Here is a 12,720-nt window from a genome sequence, read left to right as displayed (position 1 = left end):
AATGAAAATCTGCCCTGTAGTGACTGAAGGCTCAGCCACCAGTAAGGTGAAAGACTGAGTTATGTATTAGGCTGTGCTGATCAATGTATCATGGGCATCATCCAGGTCTTTGCCATCATTGCTCAGTAAATCACTTCAGGTGGTTTTATCCATGTGGCTGTTCTTGGTGTGTGAGCAGGCTATTCAAACATGGTGTGGGAGCCTCACAGCCGAGACTGATTCTCACCTCGCCCAAAGACTACCGACATATGCTTTTCATCAGGGGTTCAATAGCGATCGGGAACTAGAATCCTGGTTGATTTGGGGTTTTTCCTGTCCATCACCCCAAGAGCATTGAGACCAATTGTAGAACCCCAACTGCCACTGAGATCACTTAGCTCGGCATAGACCGAGCTTCGAAGCTGATCTGACACTCTCTTAATAAACCATTTACAAGGCAGGGTTGAATTAAACTTAGAATTGATCCATTTTACTCTCATTCAAAGCAAAGGAAACGACTGTTGTGCGATAATAATGTCAGATATGGATTGAGTCAGACTAGTTCCCATCTTGGCAGGAGTTAGATCCCTTGGGATCTGATTTGGAGGAAAGAGTGCAGCAGATTGAAAGCTTCCTTACCAACTGATTGTTCCTGCTATTGATTCAGCAGCACCCTGCTTACTCGACATTAAACAAGTCGATGGTAATAACAGAATTTAAAGGGGAAATATTCCAGAGACAAATAATATGAATTAAAAATTTTAAAGAGCTTCATCATCAGCATTGTCTGTGTGTTGTTATTTGTCTCACACCTCTCACTTTCTCTCTCTCTCTCTCACACTCTCTCTGTCTCATACATTATATTGAACGAATTTAGATTTACTCCTCGCAGGTTTTCTTGGATATAATTTAGATTTTCTTGTTTTTTTAAAAAATTCTGTCGTACTGGAACTTATTTGTTCTCTGCCTACTTGTGCACCATTGCCCCTCTGAGAGTATAGTAAAGAGGCCCAAGCTTTGCCACCAGTGCTCAATACATCATTCTTCAGGTGATTTTTTTGAGTGTGATGCAGTTTGATGCCACACTCTCAACATGTTCACTGGTCTCCCTCCCGTCCTGATGTTGCTTGGCCAGCATGAGTGGTGCAGCTGATACTCCTTCCCATCCCCACCACCATAGGAAGCTGTCCAATTTATGCTGGGTACCTCCATCACAACAGCTGAGCAGCAGCGTTTAACCATTGCTCCTAACTTCTGACCAGCTCAGTTGCTATTAGAAGAACCTTACCACTTTGTGTATTTAAATGCTTTTTGGGCACCTATAAATAGGTGACTTCTAATAGAGTTTTGTGAGCAGAGATGTTGCATTGTGCAAAGATTTTTAAAGAGGGGAAAAAAGAATGCAAGTCTTACTGATTTTATGTTTTCTATTTCATAATGGGCTTCTATTAATATGTGCTGTGTTACTAGATGTAGTGAATTCAGCTGGATCAAAAATATTCAACAAAGGTGGCGGGTTAAGACCATGTTAGAGCACCAGTATATTGTCCACATATGGTAAGGTATGAGGAGGCATGCACCATTCTCTCTTTCACCATCCCCTCCACTTGCTGAGTTTCCTATCTGAGTTATATCTGGAGCCCTGAGTCAGCTGTAAGCCAGCCACACTCCCATCGCAAGGGACAGAGAAGTCACAGGAGTGTCAACGTTGGGTCTTCTGGTGTCATGTAGCTCCATATGGTCCTAGCGAAGACAACACAGTTCCCAACACTGTGCTCAAACACAGAGGCCTAGAAATTGAGTGCCCTTAGCGCCGATTTTGCGGCGCTAGAGGGCCTAGCGCTGCAATTGGCGCCGGCGCCGAAATTGCCTGGGGCCCTTCCGCCGCGGTAGACCGGTAGCGCTGCGCCGGCACCGATGACGTCATCGGTGTGCGCAGCGTCCCGGTTGCCGTGGTAACCCGGCCCCAAGCCGAAATTCAGTTGCGGCCGCCTCGCCAGTGGCAGCCGCAACTAAGACTCCGGCAAACGAGTGTTGCCGGAGTCTGCGCCGGCGCTTTAAGGAGGCGCGGCGGCCGGCCGCTTTCCCGCCGGCCGCCTGCCCGCAGCTCCCTCCCCGGACTTCTTCCCCCACCCCCCCCCGGAACAGATGCAAGCCCGGCACTTGTCCGAGGTGCCGGGCTAATTTTTGCAGAGATTTGCGCGGGCCGCGGCCGGGAGCAGGCAGCTCCTCCTTAACGGAAGGAGGAGGCCTGCACTTCCCGAGCCTGCCGCACCGCATCGGGCGCCGCAGCGCCGGAATAGCGCCGCAATGCGGCGCGTAGCGCCAGTTTTCAGGCGCAAACAGCCTTCAGTAGCGCCGGCAGCCGTTTGGGCGCGGCGCTACTGAATTTTTGGCGCGCACAGCGCGACTTAGCACCAGCGCTAAATTTCCGGCGTTAAGCCCCGGCGCAGCGCAACCTCAATTTCTAGGCCAGAGTGACCAACCCATTCTCATCTGCAAGGTGACCACCTGCGTGCACGGTTTGTGCAGAAAACTCAGGAAAAAAAGAAAAATATCTGAAGAGGATGGAGCCCGCCCCTTGCCAAAATGATTCAGTAGTGAACAGGGACCAACAACCCCGTATCCTTGACATTTATGCCATCACCCCCTCCCCTAAGAGGTCCAAACCAAATGGGCAGTTTGGCCAATTGTTTTTTAATAGATATTATGGTAATTAGTCTGATGTAATCCCTTGAGTTGAAATAAAACATTGCTTGGAATCTGAAAGCTCACTCATTTTCCTCTTCTTTTTCCACAGCTACTGATAGTCAGACTAAAGACAAGCTGAACAACAGCGAGGGAATCTTTGGCTCCAAAATGGCGCTCTTCGCTGCGATTGGAGCAGGCTGCATCATCTTTATCCTCATCATCATCTTCCTCGTGGTGCTCTTAATAAAGTTTAGAAAGCGACACAGGAAGAGTTCCCAGCAGAGGTCAGCAGTCCTTTCCCTCAACACGCTGGCCAGCCCAAAGTGTAGTGGAAATAGTGGCTCGGAACCCAGTGACATCATAATCCCACTGAGGACTAATGATAACAACTACTGTCCTCACTATGAAAAAGTTAGCGGTGACTACGGCCATCCAGTGTACATTGTTCAAGAGATGCCTCCACAGAGCCCTGCAAACATCTACTACAAAGTTTGACAGCCATGAAAAAGTGAGAGAATTCTGAGTGTCGCCTGGCCTACTTAATGATATCAAAATCTTCTCCTGACATGTACAGACTCCCCATATACAAAGTGTCTTTGGGAGAGTATAGATAAAACTATGACAGTGGCCAGCAAGGAAGGTTTCAGTATTAAGTTCAGCAAACTTGTGTTTTAAAAGAAAAAAGAGAAAAAAGAAAAAAAAAGAAAAATGGAAGATGACTTTTTCTTTGCAACAAAGGAGGCTGAAGAATTGTTGTTCCTGATGGGCCTGGGTCTATCTACAGCCTTTTCTTTTTCATACAGCCATTCCCTCCGTATGTAAAAGGCTTGAAAGAGGGAGGAACACACAACTCATCCCTCCCTCTCCCTCTTCTATCTTCCATTTTCCAAACGCAAGAAAGATTTGAAAAGAAACAAGAAGATGAGAGCCTCTATGTTTTGAGTTATGAGGAGAAGCCACAGTTTAAATGCAAAACTAGGGACGCCTCCAAACAGACAATTAAAAAGACTGAGGATTATGAAGCAGTTAGTTCTCTGTAGCACAGGGACCTTGGAGCTGCTTCAGACCTTTTTTGAACTCCAACTGCTCAGGTGATGAGACTTGCAACTCAAAAACTCTGATAGGGGGTGGTGGGTGGGGGAGAAAGGACATTTCACATTTACTTTGCCTGCTCATTTCAGCTACACCCCCTCTTTCTCATTTCTTGATCTTTGATTAAAAGATAAGTTTTTGTTGTAATGTGATCTATGTAAATTATAAACATACTTATCAATCTATCCTTAGTTTATATACAAATCCAGCCTCCACCTCACCCTAACTCCTTTTGAAAATATTTTGACAAGAAATACAGCAGAGGTTAGCAAAATAATGCTCAGATGGTCTTTGGCAATTGGAGCGCAGTTGATTGCTAGTTGGTCTTTTTAAGGTTAGCCTAGTTAATGTCCAGCCTATGATTTGTACCTATGTTGTTGGGGTTTGCCTCGATTGGCCTGGGCTTGCTTGGTGAGGCATGCAAGGAACGATAACTTACAGGAATGCAGTATTTGTTGAAGGTGGCCAGCTAGCCCAGACTCTGCCATTCAGTCCAAGAAAATACAAAAGAAAAACAAAGATGTAATGTTGCTTTCTGTTTCAAATGGTATAAAGCAGAGAGATGGCAGGGCAATTTTGACGGGGAGAATAGTGGGGGGTTTTCTCCAAGGTATAGGGCCATGATGCTGTACATTGGCGTAGGATCCAGACGTGCGTGCTGGCAGACTATCCAGATAGGAGTGCACTTCTGACGCTGAAATTGCTTACAGAGGCCTCCGATGGGCAGGAGTTGATCTTTACAAGCTAGTTTGTGAGATTGTGTTCTTCATTGCCTTTCAGAACATGTTGTAGATAGATGAGGATTTTCATTATTTAAGACAATATGAAATGCCTCAAATTCACGGGGTGGAGGGAATGTCATCGATCCTGGCTTTATGCAAGATTCATTCAGAATGTGAGTTTTTTTCCTTAATTTTAGTCCAGTGGACTTGAGTATTTAAAGGTGTGCACCTTCCAGCATGAGCTTGACCAGCAAGAGGTGGTTTCTTGCAGCTGCAGTGGAGGCTGCTGACATCCCTCGGGTTTTTCACTGAAATAACTTTCTGCTGGGCCACTGCTTAATGACTCAGTGACTGTTCGATTCCACATTTTGAAATTCTTTTTTCTATTCCCCCATCTGTTGAGGGAGCTTAATGTCATACAGAAAAAATAAATAAAACATCACCTTGTCCATCAAACATCTCTCTCTGTTGCAACCTTTGTTGTCTCTCTCTCTTTACTGATATTACTATGATCAGTGCTCCTCTGAACCTTCCTCTTTTGTTCCTCCCAAGCTTCATATGTCAAGTCCTACACACACTTACTCTTCCGTGCATCCTGACTGTGATGGAATCAAGACCCATTGCACCATCTTCTACTCCCAGTCATTGTTTTGAGGAACTGTAAATGGTAGAACTTATTACCTCTCTCTGTTTTCCCTTCCTACAATCAATAGCCTTTTAAAAATTCAGCTTGGTGCCAACCCAATCATTACTTTATTTATCACAGCACCTTTCCTATTCTTTTCAACCTGTACAATGGACCTTGGCTCGTAAACCTGGATTTCATAGTGATAAAAGAACACTATATCTACAAAGCTTTTCAGTACATCAATGAAAAGATAAGTCCTTTCCTGAGTAGTGCTTTCAGGCTGGTCCAAACCATCTAATTTATTCCCCCCAGTTCACCCAGCTGTCAGTCTTGTAGTCTGCTTGCCACAGTACCCATTGCATGAACTTGGAGCTGAGATGGACGTAGCTGGTGAGGTTGGTTTGATTGTGATTATATATTGATGTTTTGAATCCGTGCTGATCTCCCAGTTGGTAAGAGAATCTCTGCAAATGCTTGTGTCCTCTTTTCTGACTAGTAAGCTCTTACCTCAATCCATCAATAGCAGATGTCTAATGTGGCATAATCAAGTAGGATATTGGGTGTCTGACAGAGGGTCTCTAAAACAGTCCATCTTTTCTCTTTCAGATGCAGACCTACCTGTAGTGCAATTCCAGCATTTTCTGTTTTCATTTCTAATCTCCAGCACTTGGCAGTTTTAATCTTTTTTTCATGCTTGTTTATTTGAGAAGTTTGACAGTATCCAACAGAACAAACTTGCAGTAACAAAATAACATCCAAGCAACATAAGAAAATTGAACAAACAGGATCATTGAAATGACAGTGTACATAACAGTATTGTCTGTGTACAACAGCAGCATTGGGACATCCAGTCAAGATATCAAAATCTGAAAGGCATTAAAGATGATGAGAGGGAAAGAAAGCCTTAGTGGATGATAAAGGGTCAATAACAGCGAGTGCAAAAATCCTCTTTTCCCTTCCGTTCCCTTCACTGAAGATATAGGCAAATCTATCAGCACATGCTGTGAAGGCGACAGTACTGTGTGAGAATAAAGAAAGAAAAGAGCCACAGAATTTGGCTCAGTGCAGTGAGGGTACCTGGAGGCATTGCCAATGAGATAACTATTTCAGTTACTATACTTAGTAAAGCATTCCAGCGAGGTCCTCTCTAAAAATCATACTCAAACGGCAAAGTCTGCATTTTATGTAGTGGGCTGCAAATAGAACGAGAATCTCTCAGCTGGAGGGGCCTGAGAAAATAGGCCTTTTTCAAAAGTTTAGAAAGTGCAACAAAAATAAGAATACTCTTTAAAACAGTAATATGTGCACACTTCAGTCATGTTTAATTTATGGAGATGGTATCTGAGTTGGGTTTTGAAATGTAGCCAGAATACAGGCATTGGAGTGGATACTGTCTGCTCTTCGAATCAGTTTCAGATAAAAGCTTATTTTGAGAAATCTTGATTAGTAACAGGTTTGAAAGGGTTCCCACACTACTCTGCTTCCTGTCCTGATGTGATTAGATGCTGATGGGTCCATTTGTTCCAAGGCTGGTGATAGGTTTGATTGGCTGAATGACAAAGATTCAGTGGATCAAAAAAACAACTAATGAAACACCCCTTCCTTATAAAGGACCTACTGCACGCACGTACAGATACACAGCATTGCCATACACAAACAGATAAAGATACTATGTAGAGATATACATACCTGTGAGCACACATACAATTACGTACTGCATGAACATCTATAAATGTACACTGTAGATACACATACATGTATGTACCATAGACAGAGATACGGTTGCACACTATGACACACATATAGATATAAACCATTACACACTACATGCACATACAGATGGGCACTGTAGACACACATACATGGAGGGAATGTTTGCAATACACGCTGGTAGATGAGTATCGTTTCCCTACCACCAATACCCACTCAGAAAATTCCCCCCTCCCCTCAAATATTCACAACACCCAGCAAAGACTCAAAAGTACATTTACAGATATGTACTATGGGCAGAACTTTAAACTTCAGCAGGGGGTAAAACAGGCAATAGCACATCAGTCGCCCATTATATATCCTGTCCGATTTTCCTTTCTATTGAAAATCCGCTACTGCCCGTTTTACGTAGCAACATCTAAAGCAAAATAAGTAGAAATTACCTTTACAAATTCACACTCCATTCCACTGGTTCAGGCTGTATTACCCCTTAATTGTGTTTGAGTTATCTGCTGTTACCAGTGTGTGACAATCTCATGCTTTGGTCAGATCACATTTGAACCCGTCCCCCCTGCTCCACCCACTGTAAACTCTTTTGTAGGTAAGAGACCATGGTTGGGTGTCCCACTCCCAGGCTGTGTTACAAGTCACTGGGGAATACATCAGTGCAACACATCAGTGATTCTTTCAGCTATTGCCCTTCGCCCCAATCTCCATCCTGGGGGGACATCACCTGCTTTCCAATTAGCATCTATGACAATCTAGCTGAGATCAGAAATTCACTGTAAAAACAGATGCTTTTGTCGCATGATTTGATCTTACTGGAGTTGATCCTAAAGGCGGTTATATGATTGGACAAGTGCAAAATCCACAAGCTGTTAATTGTCAGTTTTGAGTTGGGTTGGGGGAGGTTTGAGGATTCCAAGTCACCCCCTTAAGCATTACAATTGACCCTGTAGATGTAAGTATATTATTCCTCCTATATGCTCTTCCTCCTCCCTGTATCTTCAATCTATTGAAATGAAAACTCATTACACTACCTTCTCATTGATTCTTTCCCAGAACTTGAAAACTAGAACTCCTCACCTCCTTCTGTCTTTCCTTCCTTCTCCAATCCTCAGGCTCTTAAGATCCAAGTTTAGTGTCACTAATTATAACTTTATTTATTTTGTTGTCTTCTCTTTCCAACCTTTCTGATATCCTGAAATATGGGCAGTGGCCCTTCACCTAAGTTTTCCAAGAAAATGAGTGTTTATGTAGGATCATCCATAGCAGTAACTAGACAGGACAGAGAGCAAGAGCCCTATGGTGCTCTTGTGTCTTTACATGCTCAGTAGTAATAAGGCAGGCTTGCTAAAGCCCAAATGCTGCCTGCACTCAGTGCATTAAAGTTAATCTGTTAGGACAGGGCATGAGATGGCGTACCCATGCGATACTTCCTCCCACTGACCAACACCATTGAGGTGTATCATTAAATCAGTCAGGAGCCACAAAGCTTCGTGGTCTGCTCTTGAAGGGAAGACTCGGGCAGTGCAGAATCAACCGCAAGTTTAAAATAGATCTTGCCATCAGAAGCCAAGAATCATGGTGAGACTGTTCAGACCATTCAGCAATGATACGGAAGGATGCAAAAAATGGCATCATAGTTAAAAAGAATTAAAACCTCTGCTCTACTAGCCAGATTAATATCTTTTGCCCAATTTTCTCCTCTCCTAAAGTAGTTACCTCTAGCTGAGGCACCAACAACCTTCCAGCACTTGGCTCAAGTATGTAATCTTCACTTGAGTGTTAATCAGCTATTTGAATGTGTAGAGTATTGCAGCTGCAGTTTCTAGAAAGAGTCACTGGATAACAGTGTGGAGTGGGAATCGTGGCTGATATTTTTTCTTCTTCCAAGCTCAGGGCTCTCAGACCAGTTGTAGCACGCCTACTGGCTGAGATCAACTAACTCAACACAGACCAGGAATTGGATCGTGATCTCTAACACATTGGGTGGTACATTTACCCAGTACCCATCAGGAGAGTAACTTTGTTCTGTATATTTAGACTTTGTAACCATATTACGGGGCCTCCTTCTCTTTCCCCTCCCCCATCAGCCACACACAATGGAAGGGTAGAAGGTGGTCCATCTAAGTTATCTACTCCAACTCATGACGGTGACAGTACATATCCATGGAACAGAAAGGAGTGAAGTCTAAACATTTGTCCAGGGTCTTAGGCATGGTTTTCTTTAATTTAAGAAATCCTGATGAAAGGCCAAAGCCCAGAGTGTAGGACATCATCAAATTTAAAAAGAGTAAGAGAGAAGATGAAGTAAATTAACACATAGTGATTAGTTGAGAGTTGCTCATATATTGAATCATAATGATACTGAATGAAATGGACAGTTTCAGGATGTGAGAGAGGAATAGGGGGTACACAGACTTGAAGGTTTTGGTGAGACAAGTGAAGTGAGAGTTTCCAATTGCTTCAATGTATGGGCATACTGATTTTGGTACACTGATTAAATCTATCTACGCAAATGCCCCCCTTCGGCAGTGCCATGGGACATAGACACCCTTCTGTTGGCATCGCTATTCATTAGTTACATGAAGGGGCTGGATAGTTGCCATCCTTGCTTCTAGCCCCAACCATCAGCACAAACTGGTGTTTAATCCTTTCAATGAAATGACATCTATATTGCATAAAATAATGCATTCCTATCAGTGAATCTCCAATATTAGCTTCAAATGTCTTACTACTTTTGGATAATGATGAAACAACAGTTCATCACCCAAACCTCTCAATTAGATTCCAGCCTATCAATCATTCCTGTATAGCCATTTTTCTGTGTATATGCCATCAGAGCAGCTCGATCAGATGCTACACTGTAAATCATTCTGGGTATCTGTTATTCTATATAAAAACCATCCAAGCCCTTCAATCAGATTCACTCTAACTCACTCCTGGGTACCAGTTATTCGATGTATAAACCACCGGAACCCCTTGATTCGATTCGAACCTGTATTTCACTTTCCTCTATTCTCTGTTTACACCCTTAAGTTATTCCATAAGTATTTTATTTCAGCTTGTTTAGTTTCTACCTGGAAGTGATTTTCTACTTGGGGATGGGGGTTGATGAACATTACTGACCCTTTTTGTCCACTAATTTGTAGTATATCGTACCTCCAGGCCACACCTGCCTAAGTTCCTACGTCCAGAGAACCACAGCTGCTGACTAAATTAATGGGCTTGTGATGGTAGGAGCAGAGTAATCCTCCAACCCTTTGAATTCCAGGCCTGTGATAGATTATGTAATTGCCCTATTTTATTTTTTGGTGGGAGTGGTGGGCTGGAACGGCTTTTGACTTGTGGAGGCCCCTACATCAATAATGTCAAGATTGTTAAACTTACCACAGGATCGACGGTGGTGTTTATATTCCATATATGAGCCTCTTCCAACTCTAATAACCTCTTCCCATGCTGCCCTCTTATCCATCTATTCCCTTTACCCTCATGTATGCATCAAGCCTCCCCTTGAATGTGTTATTGCTATCTGCTCAATCATTCCATGTGGCAGCGAATTCCACAGTCTCACCATACTCGGTAAAGCTTTTCCTCTACATTTTTTTATTTGATCGGTTAGTGGCTATCTTTTATTTATGCCTCCCTGTTCTGGGCTCACGCACAAATGGAATCAGTTGCTCCATGTCCACCCTATCAAACCCCTTCATGATTTTAACTACATCTCTTTTCCAGAGAAATGAGCTCCAGACTGCTCAATCTTTCCTGATAGCTGCATCCCCTCAATTCTGATAACATCCTTGTAAATCGTTTCTGCATTTTCTCCAGTGCTTCAGTATCCTTTTTGTAGTACGGAGACCAGAACTGTGCACAATACTCCAAGTGTGGTCTAACCAAGTTTCTATATAAATTTAACTTTACCTTCCTGCTTTTATATTCTGTTCCTCTAAAAATGCACCACACTACTTTGTTTGCATTCTTTATGGCGTTATCATAGAATAGAATTATACAGCACAAAAGGAGGCCATTTTGCCCATCATGCCTGTGCCGGGTCTTTGAAAGAACAATCCAATTAGTCCCACTCCTCTGCTCTTTCCCCATAGCCCTGCAAATGTTTCCTTATCAAGTATTCCATTCCCTTTTGAAAGTTTCTATTGAATCTGCTTCCAGACCCCTTTCAGGCAGTGCATGACAAAGCAGCCCACTTGATCGGCACCCCATCCACCACCTTAAACATTCACTCCCTCCACCACCGGCGTACCGTGGCTGCAGTGTGTACCATCTACAAGGTGCACTGCAGCAACTCACAAAGGTTTGTTCGGCAGCATCTCCCAAACCCACGACCTCTTCCACCTAGGAGGACAAGGGCAGCGGGCGATTGGGAACACCACCACCTCCAATTCCCCTCCAAGTCACACACCATCCTGACTTGGAAATATATCGCCGATCCTTCATTGTTGCTGGGTCAAAATCCTGGAACTCCCTCCCTAACAACACTGTGGGAGTACCCTCACCACACAGACTGCAACAGTTCAAGATGGTGGCTCACTACCACCTTCTCCAGGGCAATTAGGGATGGGTAATAAATGCTGGCCTTGCCAGCGACGCCCACATCCCATGAATTAATAAATAAAAAGCTAATTTAAAAATTCCAGATTAGAACCACTCGCTTAAAAAAAAGTCTCATCTTCCCTCTGGTTCTTTTGCCAATTACCTGAAGTCTGTGTCCTCTGGTTACCAACCCTCCTGCCAGTGGGGATTATCAAATTGTACTGTTATTTTTTAGCAAGTTATATATTCCCAGAACGTTTTGCTCCCCTACCCCATTTAGTTTCTTATGTTCCAAAGAATAACTGGCTTCCTTATTCCTCCTACCAAAATGAACCACCTCGCACTTCACTATATTGAATTTCATTTGTTATTTTTCCAACCACTCTGCAAGCCTGTTTATGTCCTCCAGTATTTTGGTGCAGTCCTCCATGTTGTTTGCTGTAACCCTCCAATTTGGTATCATCTGCAAGGTTCAGCACTATACTTTCTGAAGTCCAAATCACTCCCACCACGCCCATTGATGTCTCTGCATTGCACTGACTTCCTGCAGAGTCCATGTGCACTGAGCTGTGACATTTTCTTTTAGAAAATCTGGCCTTTAGACAAAGCCAGTGGAGATATAACAAGGTAGAATGCTGAGCAGTAGAGATGGAGTTGAGTTGTGGATGGGGGAGGGGAGGACCACTGTTAATTGTTTTTTTATTAAATATAAGGGGGTAAGCGATCCATTGGTTGTTATGTGTAGTAGCAACATTGCAATATCCAAAAACAAATCTTCATGAGCATATTTACACTGTCACTATACATGGAAACTAGAGGCATTTTTATCAATGCTGTTTAGGTCAAAACAAAGAGAGATACATAGAGAGAGAGATGCATACACACATGAAGCAGGGGATAATGTTACAGTGAACTTGTGATATTGTTTAAGAAAACTCCAAACACCAATCTCCTATCAATCAGCCACACTTCACCCTGCTTCTGAGTCTGAACCTCAATGCTTTTATGTTTTAAATATTAATAAAATATTGTATTGAATTTTGACTGAAAGGAGTATATTTTTTCATTTTATTCACAAGAGGTCTTTATCTTGCAAATAATATACAGAAAAAAAATCATTTCAAAACTGATATTCTGTTAAAATAAACTGCATGGACTCGATTTGATGATGAAGTTTTTATTAATTGTTGGGCCCTACAAAGTAAGGTTTGATGGTCATGGCTTAGTTGGTAGCACTCTTACCCTTGAGTCAGAAGGTTGAAATGTTCCGGTGGTTCAGATTTTTTAGATGCTAAATATCCCATGCACTATTTGAAGAAGAGCAGGGAGTTCTTCTGCTATCCT

The 12,720-nt window shown here is 43.0% G+C and overlaps 1 protein-coding gene across 3 annotated transcripts in view; it reads left to right on the top strand.

Moving 5' to 3' along the window:
- The window catches only part of efnb1 (ephrin-B1), a 276,055-nt gene extending 263,635 nt beyond the window's left edge, over positions 1–12,420 (top strand). For 2 of the 3 annotated variants that reach the window (XM_085998395.1, XM_085998381.1), the window contains one exon: positions 2,780–12,420. In XM_085998395.1, the coding sequence (XP_085854521.1) occupies positions 2,780–3,165 (386 nt within the window). In that variant the 3' untranslated portion in view covers positions 3,166–12,420. The remainder of the gene's footprint in view (positions 1–2,779) is intronic. The other variant, XR_015079681.1, reaches the window with a different exon arrangement.
- Positions 12,421–12,720: the final 300 nt, after the last annotated feature.

The sequence above is a fragment of the Somniosus microcephalus genome, chromosome 1 (assembly GCF_052327205.1).
Source record: "Somniosus microcephalus isolate GS21.2 chromosome 1, FLI_Smic_1.0, whole genome shotgun sequence".
Taxonomy (NCBI): domain Eukaryota; kingdom Metazoa; phylum Chordata; class Chondrichthyes; order Squaliformes; family Somniosidae; genus Somniosus; species Somniosus microcephalus.
This window is presented reverse-complemented; position numbering and strand designations above follow the sequence as displayed.